The sequence below is a fragment of the Culex quinquefasciatus genome, chromosome 3 (assembly GCF_015732765.1).
Source record: "Culex quinquefasciatus strain JHB chromosome 3, VPISU_Cqui_1.0_pri_paternal, whole genome shotgun sequence".
In the NCBI taxonomy this organism is placed as follows: Eukaryota; Metazoa; Arthropoda; class Insecta; order Diptera; family Culicidae; genus Culex; species Culex quinquefasciatus.
The window spans coordinates 45472161-45490205 of record NC_051863.1 but is presented as its reverse complement, the minus strand read 5'-3'; the positions used below and the strand labels follow the sequence as shown (position 1 = coordinate 45490205).

The 18045-nt window shown below is 35.8% G+C and overlaps 1 protein-coding gene across 2 annotated transcripts in view; it reads left to right on the top strand.

Moving 5' to 3' along the window:
• LOC6050340 (maternal protein pumilio) overlaps window positions 1-18045 on the top strand; it is a 236149-nt gene that overhangs the window by 16067 nt on the left and 202037 nt on the right. Inside the window, exon 3 of one of the 2 annotated variants that reach the window (XM_038262706.1) lies at window positions 3879-4048. Coding sequence is in view for 1 of the 2 variants with exons in the window: in XM_038262705.1 (XP_038118633.1) it covers window positions 4051-4062 (12 nt within the window). In the remaining variant the exon portion in view is untranslated. Of the gene's footprint in view, window positions 1-3878; window positions 4063-18045 lie in introns of both variants that reach the window. The other variant, XM_038262705.1, reaches the window with a different exon arrangement.

Below are 18045 nucleotides of genomic sequence, written 5' to 3'. Positions count from 1 at the left end.
CTCTAAAATGTGTACAAATGACACTTATGTGCTCATAACTTTTGTTAGGGTTATCAGATCTTCAATGTTTTGGGCTCATTAGAAAGGTCTTTCAAATACCTTTCTAAAAATGTATGATCAGACGGGTTTTCTTACAAAAACCACCCTTTTTACAATCTTTCAAACTTTAGCCAGAATCGTTTTTTAGCATAACTTTTGAAATACTTAACAAAACTTCATAATAGTTAATATAGGTCTTGTGGGACCCTAAGACGGATCGAATGAGTTCAGAACGGCCCAAATCGGTTCAGCCAGTCCGGAGATAATCGAGTGCATTTTTTCGGTGCACGGACTTACAGACATACACACGCACCGCACAGACATTTGCTCAGAATTTGATTCTGAGTCGATAGGTATACGTGAAGGTAGGTCTACGAGGTCGAATTAAGAAGTTCATTTTTCGAGTGATTTTATAGCCTTTCCTCAGTAAGGTGAGGAAGGCAAAAAGCAAACCAAACATTGCTTCGTTTGATACCCATATTGCATATTTTGAAATTTGGGTATTTTCGAAAAAAATACGGTATGTAATTTGTATAATTTTTTTCAAATTTTTTAATTTTAGTATTTTCAAAGAAACTCTAATAAAGTTAAATAAGAAGCATGCAAAGTTTCGCTTCGTTTGATACCCATATTGCAAATTATGAAAATTTGAGTACGTTCGAAAAATACGGTATCTTGTGAACAATTTCAAGTTCACCATATTCTCTTTTTAAGTCAGTTCGCCTTCTCAAGTCTTCGGTGGTTGACGTGTTTTTTATCTGCTCTTGGCCAAAAGATCCAGATTCCAATTGTTCAGCAGTGCTTTGTTTTGTGTGGCCTTGAGTGATCACACACAATGGACTCATCCAGTGTACACACAAACTGCATCAAATTGCAGTTCACAGTAACTTCCAAGATGCCAACGGACAGCGAAATCTTCGGCTTCTTCCAGAAGCGTGGATGGCACGCAGAATCTTTAGTGGCCATGTTCCGGGCACCCCGCGAGCACTGTGTCTATGTGAAATTCAAAACAGAGGAGCTCTTGACGGCTGCATTGCTGGAATGTCCATCCAGCGAGGCGTTTCTGTATGACAGTGGTGAAACGGTTCAAGTCTCATTTTCAACGGGCCGAGGGAACTTCCGGTATGTTCGGTTATTCGGACTGCCAGTCGAGGTGGAGAATAAGCACGTGGTCAGCGTGTTGGAAAAATACGGGAAGATTCATCAGACAGTGCGGGAGCGGTACGGTCCAGACACGGGATACCCAATCCTGAACGGTGTGCGTGGGGTGCACATGGAGATCTCGAAAGAGATTCCATGCCAGCTCCACGTACAGCACTTCCAGCTGAAGGTGGTTTACGACGGAGTAACGAACAAGTGCTACTCATGTGGCAGTACCGAGCATATCAAGGTTCATTGCCCAAAACGGAAATCAGCAGGCGGACGACCTAGTACATACGCAGAAGCGATACAAATCTCGGACAAAAATCAATTCCCAGCCATCCAACAACATCAGACAACCGTCAAACCCGCCTCAGCCTTAGTCCCAGCGCTTGAGAAAGACCTCGGTTGTGCGAAGGTTGTCGAAGAGTTCACAATCGAGGAGGGAGGTTCATTAGAGGAGCTGCCCTTCAGCTCAAGTCCCGAAATTCCTGATGCACCGGTCCCCAAAGAAATCGATGACTCTCTGGATTTAACAGATCAGGGAAGGTCGATTTCCAAAAAACGTCTTCGGTCCATGTTTAAAAATACTAAGAAACCAGAAGAGAAAAGTTCGGATTCATCTCCAGAGAAGTTGAAGGTTCCACGGTCTGCGCGAGTCACTGAAGAACAAGCAAAGTTGCAGAAGAAAAAGTGAATAGTGGAAGGCGTGCATTATATCTTTATTTATTTTGTGATCCAAAATTTAGTTAATAAAGCTTAACACTGGAAAAAAAAAAAAAGTCACCTTTTTCAAACGATTCTTGATTTACGCAACATTTTTTAAGTCATGACTTAAAATGAGAATGATCATGGCTTACTGTGAATACAAAGAGACGAGTTGTTCCTTTTAATTCCGTACTAACAGTTCAATAGGGCGAATCTGCGTTTGTAAACAAGCAGTATATCCCCCTCTTACTTAACGTGATCTGTCACTTGAGCATAAGGGATAGACTGCTTGTTTACAAACGCAGATTCGCCCTATTGAACTGTTACTACGGAATTCCGCCAAACCAAACCACAATCATGACTTAAATTGAGAATCTGACTTAAAACAAGAATCTTTGGGATTTCGTAATTTGTCGGAGTATTTTCAAAATGTATCAATTGTATATTGTTTAGTTATGTTATTAAAACATTTGAGCATGGTTTTGGAGCACCTGGGCTGGGATATTCTAGTCCATCCGAAACTTCCAGGAATTTTGTGCAACTGGCTTACCAAAGAAACAAGTCGAAACATCAACATTTTGACAACGGATCCTACCCCGACTACTTCAGTGAGTGCGGTAGACTACAGTACATTGTTGTAACAGCTTATTGGGATGATCTGGGTCATCCAAGGACTCCCTGGAGTTATGACCTTTGGGTCTACTACCGTAACACGCCAGAGGTCGACGGTTTTTGACCCCGGAACATACCCGCATAGCTTCAGTGAGTATCGTTGATGTGTTTGGATGTCCTGGGTCATCCAAGGACTCTCTGGAGTTATGACCTTTGGGTCTACTACCGTAACACGCCAGAGGTCGACGGTTTTTGACCCCGGGACATACCCGCAAAGCTTCAGTGAGTATGGTAGACTACTTTGCTGATGTGTTTGGATGTCCTGGGTCATCTAAGATCTCCCTGGAGTTAAGATCTGTGGGTCTACCACCGTAACAAGCCAGAGGTCGACGGTTTTTGACCCCGGAACATACCCGCATAGCTTCAGTGAGTATGGTAGACTACTTTCCAGATGTGTTTGGATGTCCTGGGTCATCCAAGGACTCCCTGGAGTTATGATCTGTGGGTCTACCGCCGGAACAAGCCGGAGGTCGACGGTTTTTGACCCCGGAACATACCCGCATAGCTTCAGTGAGTATAGTAGACTACTTTACAATACACTAAGCACTAATTCTCCATACAAACTTTCGAGACAAATCTTTCGGCCCTGTCTAAATATATTTGAAAAATTCGAAGTGCACGTGTTTCTTGGGACTCCAGTTGAGCCTGCGCAGAAATTTTGTTGGACGATGTAACATGTCTACAAAGTTTCGTTGTTATCGGAGAGGGTCGAGTAAAAAAGTACCTTCTATTCCTGATTTGGGCTGGATTTGCTCTATGTGTGCTACTGTGTGATATATTGTGTGGCTGTAAATTACAAAGGCAAACCAACATAACTAAACAAGCTGCTACTGTTTTAGCAAAAGAAATGGCTAGATTAGCAAAATCAAATCAGAAAAGCTCTTTCTGCTAATGTTAGCAATGGATCCTTTTTCTGTGATTGTCTTTCAGTTAGTGGGGATAGAAAACCTTAAATTTGCATTGGCCTGAATACGTCAAACTCTAGAAAAACAATGAAAATGAGCCAAAGACGAAATGTGAACAAACAGTCCGACTTACATTGTCTTGGTTGATTTTGTGTCATCCTAATCAGGGTAGAAGTTATTTTTTTCAAGAATAACATATTGAATGATGGCTTGCCAAAGTCATGAAATTCCAATGAATTCCCGCTCATCACCCTCTCTATCTACACAAGAGCCGTTTCAGGTTTTAAAATGTAATATTCGTAGAATAATATGCACTTAATACTATTTCGCAACTCTGCTCAACTATTGCTTCTTGCACATCCCACTAACGTTGTCTTTTCTCTCTCTCTCCGGTTTCTCTTCCATGTCCCATAGACAACGCCGCTTCTAGACAACGACACCGACCACTTCCCACCAGCAAACGCGGCGGCAACGTTCCAACACACTCCTCGCACCCGGCTAAGAACCGTGGGATCAACAGCGTTCACTCGTTGTAACACTGCCAGTGCTGTGCCCGCAAAGCTACCAAAATTCATCTGGAAGTGGTATGTATCCCGTGGTAAGAACTCCCCTCATGAATCTACACATTTTTCTTTATACTTTTTGCTTTCGGTTTGATTTGTAGCGCGATACTTTTGGGTTTTTAGAGTTTTCTGGTAGCAATTCTAACCGTAGACTTGTGTGTACACCCAAACGAAGATCTTGTCAGCGATTCCATCGTTTGGGTGTCGCGTCGGGGGTTGTCGTAGCGAAGGACAGGTGTGGACGGCAGTGAGAACACGAGGACGTGCGAGGTCCGCGACGAGTTCTAGGCCAAGTTTACGAAGATCTGCGATTTTTATAGCTGAGAGTTTTGCGGTCAATTCCCGGGCCAACTCAAGAAGACGTAAAAGTTATGCCAACACACACTCACACACGCTGCGTACAGCAAGAAGACAAGCAAGAAGAAGAAGGGTCAACAACTGGAACTGCTGCTGCTGCTGGACTTGTAGCTATAGTTGAGATAGGACAAAACCCAGAAGGCAAGAAGCACTCTTACGGCGGTCGTCTCTCTTGACGATACATACAAGCCAAGCACTGAAGTTGGTGTTGTTGTCCGGTTGTGTTCCGTATTGCATCTGCTGCCTCTCGTAGTCGGTTCTCGCATGCATGTGTGTGTGTGCGTCGGTAGATTGTGAGTTCCCACAGCAGAAACTGTAAACGGGAAAAAAGTACCACTCACAGCCAGCGGAGGTTCGACACTGAGAGAGGCAAAAAAAAAGTGTTTGTGGTGTTCAGACGAGATGCTTGTTTACATCGAACTAGGGTGTGTGTGTGTGTGTGTGTGCGCGGCGCCCGGAATGATTTCCTGAACGAATACACGGGCAGGTCTGGCGCGCGCACTGTGGGATTTGTTGACGGAAGAATCTTGTGTTTTGGAGGGAACAGCTGCTTGAGGGTTTTTTTTTCTTTAGAAAATTTACATTAGTTAATGAGTTCATTGTTATTTTGCATTTTTTAACTGTAGAAAAAATGTTTTGATGTATAAAGTACGTTGTATAATACTTGTTGTCTTCAAATTGTGACGATTTGGCCTGGAATTTGAACAAGGCCGAGAGACAAATACTTTAAATACAATTTGTAATGTAATAGTTTAAGTATTAAATTTAGAAAAAAGACTTTATTTTACTGCTTTTTAAATCATCACTAGGTGTGTTAAACACAAATGTCTGACCTTATAAATGTGCGTTTTTTTAAATATTTTTGGAGGTATTTCAATTGAAAAAAAAAATCATGAAAGTTCATCGCACTAACACTCTAGTAGTGTTATGTTCAGTTTTCACAAAAAAAGTTTTTATAAAAAAATACGCGCTGTGTTTTCAATATTCGAATGAAAACTGTCTAAACATATTTTTTTACTGGGCAGGTGGCAGTAAACCTTGAAAAATATTTTTTTTGAGCCAAAAATGTCATTAGGGTACACAACTAAAACGTAAACATTCGGGATTATTCCACTATTCCATTCATTAGTACATTCCCTACATGCCCTCCAAAAACTCAGATTTATAGCAAATAATAGGAAAAAAATGGAAAACACAAAAGGGCCAATAACAATGTTCACTCCAAACAAAAAAAGGTCAAATGTGCCCTTTTCTTTTTCGTTAGTTTTTCGTAGTTGAGGAGCTTTTTGTGCTATAAAGTGAACGTTTCCTAGATTCTTAACACTAATTCACTTCAAAACAAAGTCTGGTGAAAAATAAACCAAGGGTTTCTACAGAAATACAATGTTTAATACCATCCCGCGTCTGCTGTTCAGTGCACTTTTGAAGAATTTTTATGTTTCACATCCTGTAAAACGGCGTGACTTTGATAAGTTTGCGATTTTTCCGCAAAATGAAGAGTACAATTAAAATACGTACGGAATGCTATGGAATTGTACTGACTGTGGTAGATAAGTGTATCAAAGTACCTCAAGAAAAACTTTTCGTAAAAATTTGAAAAGTTTAAAAAGTTAGTTAACTATAGTTAGGAAAATGTTTATGAAAGTCATTTTGTATTCTCAAAGTGTCATGATTGTGCTTCGTGCTTCGAATTCAGTATGAAATGTAATATAAATCGAGAATTTTCTAATCAAAACAAGTTTTAATAAATTTCAGGCAAAATTCCGACTTATAACAATTTTTCCTAAAATTTATATGCTTACAAACTTAGTTATCTGAATATAAACATTGATTTTTTTTTCTTAAAAACTATATCAGCTACTCTAGTGATGGTACATTTGACGTACAAATAAATTTGAACATCCTCAATATGATTTTAACAAAATAAACTATGACTATCAAAGTCACCCCGTAATTTAAACCAAGAATTTTGAACGTAACTATTTTTCTAAACACTGTTTAAAAATACACTTTTTTTTACTTTGTGTAACCTACCCTTGAGAAATACCTTACCTGTTGGAAAATATTCCAAAAACAAGTTGAAATTCTAAGTCACCCCGGTTTACGGTACCTTATCTACAAAAAAAAAACACAAAACTTCACCAATTATCAAAATTTTCACTAAATTTCTCATTATTTCTAACTAAACAAAAGGGCCCATCAACATCATTCAAAACAACAACCCGGTGTCAGTGCTTAGGTGCCCTTTCAGTTCTCTGTTGGAAAATTAAAAAAAAAGCTTTTTTAACGAAATTTTGTTATTTTTTTTTTTTTGAATTTGCGAAAATCAACATAAATTAAGAAGTATTAAAGCAGAGTTGAGCATAATTATGCGTTTCATCGTATCATCAGTTAAAATACCAATCAGCCAAGCTTCTTTTTAAAATAGGGTTTGAAACAAGTTGTCCACTTTTTGCCAGCGATTTTCTCGACCGGCGGTATTCGGTTTTGTGCTCGAATTAAATGTTCGGCTCGATTTTTTTTCTTTTTTTCTTGTTACAAACGACGAACGCTGAAAAATCTGAGTTGAGTTCCATCTTTTAAATTGAATTTTTCATTGAAACGTTTGTTTCCCTGATTGAATGTTATTTGCCGTGTCAAACTTCAAATCTGACAGGGTGGCCACTCAAGTAGGGAAGTCCGGAAGTCGAAAAAAATCCGCAAAAACAAAATCAGGAAAAAGTTGGTAATTTGTTTTTTTTTTTGGTAAAAATTGATGACTTATTGGAAAATATAACTCCTAAAAAAATAAACATTTTTTAACAATATTCAAATCTACTATTTATTTTTAGCTGAGTTGAGTACAAGTATGAGTGATTAAAAAAGAAGATAAAGCAGGGTTTTCATTTATTGGAAAACTGAATTGGAGTGAAATTCAAACGTTTTTTTCTTCAAAAAGGGTTTTTTTACCACTTGAAGTAAAGTTCATCATTTGTCATTTAGACATTTACAAATATGCTTATAGGATTTGGCTTTTCAAATGTTTTGCATAAAATAAAAGGTGAAGCATGCATAATAATAATCTGGCTTTTGCATTAAAAAAAATTAAAATATGAAAATACTGACAACTTCATTTATCAACATTGATATTCAAATATTCATGGCAGCAGGCTTGGCCGGATAGTTAAGCTGTCCGCTTAGTAAGCGGAAGATCGTGGGTTCGATTCCCATCTGCTTCAACCTTCCATCGGATGGGTAGGAGTCGTCTCCACGCTATAAGTACAAACAACTCACCAAACCAAGCCTGCTCCGGTGGAATCGCTGGCGGCGGATGGACTCGCAATCCAAAGGTCGTCAGTTCGAATCCTGGAGTGGAAGGTTCCGTGGAGCAAAAATAAATTCGGGTGCTCTCCCCATTCAAGCCTTTGAACTCCTAGGTTCGAGCAGAAACTTGCAATAGAGACCAGAAAAGACCCGGGGTTTGTGAAAGTGGATGGTTTGATTTTGATTCAAATTGAATATCAAAATCTACAAAAATAAGCGAAAAGTAGACTAAACAAGATTTTACGCGAATCCCCAGATATTTCTTTTTAAATGTTTTTTAGGATTTAAAACTGCTATCGCGATTCAAGTTATTTGATTTAAAAAATGGAAAATTTAAGAATAACATTTAAAAATAATCATTTTATAATTTTTTCCATCTCTTCTATAGTGATGGATGTTTTTGCTGGCAATTAAAAAAATAAACCCTGATTTTCATGTATTATTCCATCAAAATAATGTGTTTTTAATCCTTTTAGGCCTGAATTGAGAAAAAAAATGTTTTTAGTTAATGATGGGAAAATGATCTTGAGAATATCATACGAAAATTATAGGCTACTTTGAAAATTTTTAATTTTTTGGGTCACATAAGGGTTAAAATATTTTTTGATAGTATTTTTTATGTTTCTATTCTCCATGTATTTGTCAATGAGTTTTATTTTGAAATTAATTTAGAAATATTGTTTAATGCTTAACACTCACACGCTCGGGTAGTCATTTGACCCCTATTTATTTTTATTAAAAATCTCATATTTTTTGGTAGAATTGACCAATTTGGATGCTTCCGGTTGCAAAAGATCCAGATTTGTCTATATTTTAAACTGACAGTGGGGGACAAATATGCTCCACTTTTATTTCAAATTTTAGAACTCAAAAATGACATTTGAGTGGTCACCCTGAAAGTTTCAAAACTGTATCGAAAAATATTTTTTTTATTTTGGCATCGAGATAAAGAGGGCATCGAGTTTGAAGGTACTGTACAAATCATCGGCAGGTTGCGGAGACAGTGAATATCGACAAACAAAGAGTTGACTGTATTTTTTTATATGTTTCCTAATTTTTTAATGCATAGCTAATTTTTAAATAACCTTCTTCAAAAATCAAATCAAATTATTCGCTCTACAGCATTGCCTTGGCGTTCTCGATTACGAGATTCCTACTCGAAACTAGGTGTCCGAAGGCTTGATTGTTGAGGCAATTGCAAAAATCTTTTTTCACCTAAGCCGTCATCCACCCCAGGATTCGAACTGACGACCTTTGGATTGTTAGTCCAACTGCCTACCAGCGACTTCACCGAGGCAGGACCCAGGGAGACGACTCTTGCACCTGGACTGAGCTAACGACCTAACCTTTTTAGGTTAGTCCGGGGCCAACATTTACTTCCCGTCCGATGGAAGGCGTGGTCAGACAAATCTCGTCTCAAAATTTGCCACCGGGACCTTCTGGGATCAAACCCAGGCCGACTGGGTGAGAGGCAACCACGCTTACCCCTACACCACGGTCCCGGCTAACTTTCTTATTACTAGTTATTTTTTTCCCCAAGTCGCCAATATGACTATATTAGGGGGATGGCGTCGCTATTTTTAGACCACATTTTCCACTTTTTCTCATCGAAACCGACTACTTTATCGACTTTATTTTGCTGGGCGAGATAGGACGCCGTCTATTTTTAGACGATGACTCAGCACTTTTCCACTCTTGCTCTTAAAAAAACCAGGTGGCAGCACGATGTAACGCCACGTCCCTATTTTGTTTTAAAGATTCAGAATATTAATATTTTATTTTTGTTTGGATGGCTGTCAAATTTGTATGAAAACTGACAAATATAAATCCTAAAATATTTTTTTTTAGTTATTTGAAAGACCAATTTTCGAAATTTTTAACCGGCCGTCGGTGTGCCTTCCAAGCGGCAGTGACATGATAAGGGTACCTTCAAGGGCAGCATAATACAAAATTTGCTTTATGTTTAAGCCGGGAAATGCTCAATGACTTTCTCTGCCATTCTGAATTTCGCTGCCGGCCGGTGGATATCACATTTGAACGCACACCCACACAAGCTTAAAAATAACACCTCAAGAGATATAACATCAAAAAAGTTGTTAATCGAAAAAAAAAAAAATATTAGAGCCTTTTCAGTGTATGATTCCGAGTAGCTGAAGCCTGGCGTTCATGAGGAAGCCAAACTTTTCCTCAACAAATTTCCGAATACCTTCACATCGGTTATCCCCTGAAATCATCCAATTTTGCGCGGCATTGCGAGCTCATTTCGAGCACGTTGGAAAGCAACAACATCACCAGCAGCAAAAAATAGTCAGCTTCCTTCAGTAAATTGGCTAATAACTTCATATATGCAAAAGGGGCCAATTATTGCCTCGCGCTCTCGCCAAGATCGATTCGCTGCCTTCAACAAAGCGCGCCATTGCCTGTTGCTTCTGTTTCTTCCTTCTTTTCGAAAGCCCGAACGAAGAGTACCTAGTTGTTCAGAACAGAACCGAAAGGAAAATGTTGATTCTAGCGTTTTTTTTGCTGCTGCTGCTTCAATTCGATGTAAAGTTTGATGGTCAATAAAACCATTGTCCCGGCTGGTATTGGTGTCCTGACGCATACATCCATGTTCAACTTAAACGAGAGAACCCCTTTTTTATGGCGGCTCTTCAAAGTTCTGTTTGAGTACCCATAATACGACCAGTGTACACGCTCGATTCTCACACTACCACAAGCGAAATTGCAACGAGTGTGATGGTATTTTTTGCTGTGTTGCTGCACGAGGGTAGTTCTTGTTTTCCTTTCTGTCCGATCGCACTTCTTCAAAACCCAGAGAGAGAGAGAAAGCCAATACAAAACTCCCGATTACACCTTTCTATAATGTCAAAAACCTGACAGGCAAAAAGAAAAAAAAGAGGAAAGAAGAACAAGAAGTTATGCTGCCGGTAAAAAGACCATCAGTCAGAACCAGAAGAATTGCGACGAGTGTGTAATGAAAGACGGAACAAGAGCACTCCCGTTTTTCCTCTTTTCCGTCACAGTACAGTAAGACTCCGATAGCTTGACGTTTGATTAGCTGTCAAATCTCCTTGTTCTTGCTCGATTGTCCAAACCTAAAAAATGTCAAACCATCAAGGTTTCCCCGTAGAACCGACCGCTAACTCCCTGTGGTGGTTTCCGCCGGGGGATCTGCGCCAAGCCATCGCAAAAAAAAGAATAGCAACAAGAGGACCCTTTACTCATGTCTTGTTGTCACCCTATGTGTGTGTGTGTCTGCGTTCTTTGGCATGCATGCATGATGTTCCATAATGTGTAACCTAACTATCTACCTCTTCCCCTAATAATTGATTTTTCTTCCAATTTCCGCCCCGGTGCTGGTGCCGAAGGAAGAAGAAACGAGCACAAGTGTAAGGCCCGGAACAAATTGACCGCCCGTGGATGGCGTTTGTCGGTGGCGCCATCTTTTGGGGTTTGTTTTTGTGTGTTGAGGAATTTGTTGGCATCCGTCGCTGATAGAACTGGAAGAAAGGGGATAGATGGATTTTCTTTAAAAATGATTTCAAATGAGGTGTTTAACAAATAGAAATTTCTAAAGTATTTTTAAGTTCAGAAAGTTAAGGAAATTCTAGCTGAAAAATTAGAGATTTTTTACATGTATTTTTTGTTTTTTTTTTGTTGTAAATTTGGAAAAAAAAATAAGTACAAAGAAACACAACTAAATTTGCCGATTGTTTAATCAATAAAAAAAATCTCAAAATCCGTCCATTTTTTATTTGTTTCTAGTAGAGGTGGGCAAAAAAGAGCGAGCCGCTCAAAGAGCCGGTTCATTAAAAAGAGCGTACGAACCATGGCTCCCAAAAAATGAACCGCGGTTCTTTTTTAAACTCCGGTCTATTGCAAGAACCGTTCCAAAATGGAATAATTTTTAAACCTGTTATAAATATAATTTATATTATTTCAACGCTAATAAAAAAATAATCCCAACATTGTCCCTTAATGTACTTTTTCAAGTACTTTATGATTAAACGACATTTTCAGAGCTGATATTTCATTGGAGAGTCTATAGCAACTTTCTTATCAATAAATATTGAAAGACTCTCAATAGAATTGATGTCAATCTGTGAACACCACTTGATAGTTTTCAAGCTTATATTTTCAGTTTCCAACTGGGTAATTCTCTACCAACTCACACGAAATCGGGAAAAGTTGCCCCGACCCCTCATCGATTTGCATGAAACTTTGTCCTAAGGGGTTACTTTTGTCCCTGATCACGAATCCGAGGTCCGTTTTTTTATATCTCGTGACGGAGGGGCGGTACGACCCCTTCAATTTTTGAACATGCGAAAAAAAGAGGTATTTTTCAATAATTTGCAGCCTGAAACGGTGATGAGATAGAAATTTGGTGTCAAAGGGGTTTTTATGTAAAATTAGACGCCCGATTTGATGGCGTACTCAGAATTCCGAAAAAACGTATTTTTCATCGAAAAAAACACTTAAAAAGTTTTAAAAAATCTCCCATTTTTCGTTACTCGACTGTAAAATTTTTTGTAACATGTCATTTTATGGGAAATTTAATGTACTTTTCTAATCTACATTGACCCAGAAGGGTCATTTTTTCATTTAGAACAAAATTTTTCATTTTAAAATTTCGTGTTTTTTCTAACTTTGCAGGGTAAGTTTTTAGAGTGTAACAATGTTCAACAAAGTGGTAGAGAAGACATTTTCAAAAATTTTGATATGAAGACATAAGGGGTTTGCTTATAAACATCACGAGTAATCGTGATTTTACGAAAAAAAAGTTTTGAAAAAGTTGGTCGTCATCGATCATGGCCATTCATGGTCACCCGCGACAGACACGGACGACGAAACAAAGAGAAACGCAAAAAGTAACTTTTTCAAAACTTTTTTTTCGTAAAATCGCGATAACTCGTGATGTTTATAAGCAAACTCCTTATGTCTATATATCAAAATTTTTGAAATTGTCTGCTCTACAACTTTGTACAACATTGTTACACTCTAAAAAATAATCCTGCAAAGTTAGAAAAAAACACGAAATTTTTAAATGAAAAATTTTGTTCTAAATGACCCTTCTGGGTCAATGTAGATTCGAAAAGTACATTGAATTTCCCATAAAATGACATGTTCCAAAATTTTTTACAGTTGAGTAACGGAAAATGAGAGAATTTTTAAAAAGTTTTTAGTGTTTTTTTTCGATGAAAAATACGTTTTTTTTCGGAATTCTGAGTACGCCATCAAATCGGGCGTCTAATTTTACATAAAAGTCCCTTTGACACCAAATTTCTATCTCATCACCTTTTCAGGCTGCAAATTAGGCTGGTACAAATATTTTTAAAAGTTTTTGTCACCCCCCCCTTCAAAATTGGCCCGAAAAATCAGGGGGCAAAAAAAATATTTTTACAATAAACTTCAAAATTTCAATGAAAATTCAAGTGCAACCAGCTGAAATCAAATTAAAATACATTCTCCTGCGTTTAAAATCATTTTTAGCATGTTTGGGTTTATTAAAAATCTTAAGATTTTTGAAAATTTTCGATGCAAAATCTTTTTTCGATACAATTTTGTTTTGTCAGATCTTAGATTTTTGAAAACTAATGATTGCAAAACAACTGAACTAGTGTAAAATGCATTTTAAAACACTTTTTTCATTTAAATGTGAAGATTATGGCTTGTTATTTAAATTTTTATATTTTTTTATTTTTTTTGCCCCCCCCCTTGACCTCGGCCAGGGCCGAGGGACAAAAACTTTTTTAAATATTTGCATCGGCCTTATTGAAAAATAACTCTTTCTTCGCATGTTCAAAAATTGAAGGGGTCGTACCGCCCCTCCGTCACGAGATATCAAAAAACGGACCTCGGATTCGTGATCAGGGACAAAAGTTACCCCTTAGGACAAAGTTTCATGCAAATCGAAGAGGGGTCAGGGCAACTTTTCCCGATTTCGTGTGAGTTGGTAGAGAATTACCCATTTCAAATTGCCCAACTTGTAAATTATTATCAAAAATCTGCTAAATAGCTTCGAGATTTAGGAAAAAAATAAATCCTTTTGGCTAAATAAACTTCACCGTTTATAGACTTTATCTATAAAATCAGAATGTAGAAAAGAGTTAACAGTATATTTACTCTTGATAGAATATCATCATTAGTTCAATTTTGGCAGCGCTATTTTAAAATCAATAGCATTTTTTCCAAAGTCCTGGATTTAAGTAAAGGATACCATTCGATCGTTCAAACGTTTAGGCCGATGCAAATATTTAAAAAAGTTTTTGTCCCTCGGCCCTGGCCGAGGTCAAGGGGGGGGGGGCAAAAAAATAAAAAAATATAAAAATTTAAATAACAAGCCATAGTCTTCACATTTAAATGAAAAAAGTGTTTTAAAATGCATTTTACACTAGTTCAGTTGTTTTGCAATCATTAGGTTTCAAAAAATCTAAGATCTGACAAAAACAAAAATTGTATCGAAAAAAAGATTTTGCATCGAAAATTTTCAAAAATATTAAGATTTTTAATAAACCCAAACATGCTAAAAATGATTTTAAACGCAGAAGAATGTATTTTAATTTGATTTCAGTTGGTTGCACTTGAATGTTCATTGAAATTTTAAAGTTTATTGTAAAAATATTTTTTTTGCCCCCTGATTTTTCGGGCCAATTTTGAAGGGGGGGTGACAAAAACTTTTAAAAATATTTGTACCAGCCTTAGGTTCAAGTAGATAAGTTGACATAGAGATCGCCAAGATTTATGGATTTAAAGGGCATCTTCTCGTTTTTAGTTATTTTTTTTTAATAATTTATATAAATCCAATGTGAAATAGCACCATTCTTTAAAAATATCATTTTCATCTATATTTTGAAAAAGAGCGAAAGAGCCTTTCAGAAGAGCGGCTATTTTTAATGAGCGAACGAAAATGAGCGGCTCCTTAAAAATAGCCATTTTGCCCACCTCTAGTTTCAAGGGACACCAACCCGTAACTTTTGAGTCATAGAAAAATACGGAAAACAATTGCTATCGAGTTATATATATTTTAAATACTTACTCCAAATATTTAATATAACACTTTTTCATTTTAGTCTTTATAAAAAAAAAAATCAATATATTTTTTCGAAGAGATCAGAAAATTAAAAAAAAATGAATTTGTTAACATTGCAAATTGAATTATTAATTGCAGGAATTAGATATTTTTTGAACTTTTCGAATGACATAAATATTTTCACAGAGGGACACAATTTTAAAAAATCGAAAAGGTGAAATGTTTAGTTAAAATCATCTCGAAAACGACGCACTTAAAAATAGTTAGATTTTTACTTTCCAAAAAACACCTTTGAAAAATCAAAACACGACTGCAACTTTTTTTTACGTGCATCTCTATAGATCTTGTTGCAGGATTTTGTCCCTGAATTAAAACATTTCTTTTAAAAAATTATATGATACGGATTTTGGGAAATTGATTTTTTGTACAAAAAATTATTTAAAAATCGACAAAAACAGGATCGTGTACCTATTTTTACAAAACAGTCCTCATTAATACCTGCAACTTTGTCGAGGATACGAAATCGATCAGAAAAATTCTCCAAAAGATACAAATTTTCGAATATTTTCTTTTTGGTCAAGGGAAGAACCCCACAAAATTTTAGTCAATTAAAAAAATACACGAAACTGGCCGATTCCATGACAAATTACTCAGCTAATTACATTATCTCGAAGTATGGAGTGTAAGGTGTTGTATTGCTATGTATTATTTATTAGATGTTGACCGATCCTCGGTCGCAGCACTTAGATGACCTAAAAAATAAGTTATGTATAAAAAATAGCTTATTTTGTTCAAAATATGTTGGAACTATTAAAAAATCCATTGCTGTCTGCGAAGCCAGTTCTTTTCTTGGGTTTTGAAGGGACTTCGACTCCAACTCCGAAAATAATTTGTTTTTTTTTTTTTGTATTTTTCAATCCTACTGATACATTTTTGGCGCCTTCGGTATGCCCAAAGAAGCCATTTTGCATTGTTCGTTTGTCCATATAATTTTCCATACACATTTGGCAGCTGTCCTTAAAAAAAAATATAAAAATTCAAAAATCTGTATCTTTTGATCGATTCGGTTTCTTGGGCAAAGTTCTAGGTATGGAGAATGCCAACTTTTCAGAAAATTCCAGGTAGTGCAAAAATCTTTGACCGAATTATGATTTTTTTAATCAATGCTGATTTTTTAAAAAAATCGAAATATTAGTCGCAAAAAATTTTCAGCCTAATTTTTCGATGTAAAATCAAATTTGCTATCAAAAATTACTTCAGTTCAATTTGGATAAACGGCACCGTTTTCAAGTTAAAGCCATTTTTAGGTTACTTGTTTGAAAATAGTCGCAGTTTTTCATCTTTTTAAATTAGAGCACATGTTTGCCCACTTTTGAAAAAAATATTTTTGAAAAGCTGAGAAAATTCTCTATATTTTGCTTTTTTGAACTTTGTTGATACGTCAGGGTGGCCACCAGATGTCGATTTTCAATTTCCCGGTTTTTTCCCGGTTTTCTCCCGAGCCCAGAAGGAATTCTCCGAAATGTTTTTAAACCAAACTACAATGTTTTTTTAGGCTAACGTTAGTACCAACATACTTTTTGAACGCATACATTTGGTTCAAAGTTTGAATTCCTCAAGAAAGCTTTCAAATCTTGAGTAAAAAGTAAGTAAGTTGTAAACGAAGCCGTTTTTATCTGTTTCCAATCCAAACATCTAATTTCCATAATGATTGGGATTTTTCATCATCATACATGTAGATTGTTTAACCTCAAAATTTAAAAAATCGTTTTATTTTTTAGAATGAGATTAATTATTACTACAATTTATTAATTTTAAAGAAAAGAATTGCAAAAATAAATTGTTATCAACAGTTATGTAAATGCTCGTTAATTCGTTAGTTGCCTCGAAAAATCAGGGGGCACAAAATATTTTTAAAAAACATCAAAATTTCAATTGACATTTAAGTGCAACCAGCTGAAATCAATATAAAATGCATTCCCTTGCGTTTGGAATCATTTTTAAGCATGTTTGGGTTAATTCGAGGGTGAATTTAATAATCTTTTTTTTTTTTTTTAATTTTACACCTTTAGTTTTTTTTTGTTACCGCAAAATCTTACATTTTTTGAAGACAAAACAAATAAACTAGTGTAAAATGTATTTGAACACTTTTTGCATTCAAATGTTGAGACTATGGATTATTCCCCCACTTGACCCCGGCCAGAGCCGAGGGACAAAAATTTTGAAAAATATTAGCATCGGCCTTATTTTCAACATGATCTCAATTTTTGTGTTGATGTAGTAATCACTTAAAAGTGATTGCCTGTATTTCAAGTAACGTTTTTGTAGCAGAATTCTGAATATATTGTATTTTTAAAATTTCTGAAAATTTTACATAAATTTCAAACGACATTTAAAAAAACTTTGCAAAAAAAAATTCATTGCAAGTTGTCCTTAATAATTTGTCTGGCTGAGATTCTCAAATATTATCAAATAAAATTTATTTACAAACAGAAACTCCATGATATTATTATTTTTATGTTGAAATATGTTATAATTCAACGGTTCTCAACCTTTTCTAGGCTAGGTACCCTTTTTCGTGTTACTTAAGCTGCTGGTACCCCCTAGCGTTCATACATGAAATTTTTCGTTTGCATGAGATTTTTTTACATTCCAATTCACGAAGAAAGAAACATGAATTTTGAAGTATTGAAAATGTCGTAAATCTTGTTTCTAGAGTTGTTTAAAAACATGTACTGGATAGGCCACACAACGTCCATGTGCATTTCTTCAAATCAGTTTTTTTTTCTTTTTTTTTTTTAATAAAGCTTCATAATAAAATGTTGTTTCCTGTTTTTCTTTAAAACTACTGAAAATGTCTTTAAATTTAGAGATTTTTTTTTGTAAATTAAATTTTCGTTGTCTTTTTCATTTCTACAAACATCCCCCATATTTTTTTTAAATTTTATTTTTATGTTAATTTAAATTTTGTAAATAGTATTTTTTTGAAGTTCTATTAAATGGTTGAGAAAATTCTTTTCTGCTTTCTTTTTTGAACATTTTTGATCCATTCTTTTGTTGCATATACAAATTTAAAACAAATAATTGTAGAAAAAAAAACAAAAAAACTCAAAAACGGTGCACTTTACTTCAAATTCATAAAATTTCTAAACGAATGCAAATTATAGATTTATCATTCAAATATTTTTTAAACATTTTCTGATTGGTCAAAAACAATTCGCCTGTAATTCATTGCACCTTATGCATGGTTGTTATTTTTTTTGATTCAAAGCAATTTGTTTTTTTATTCTCTCAAATATTTTGTTTGGGACAAATGTTCGCCATTGCG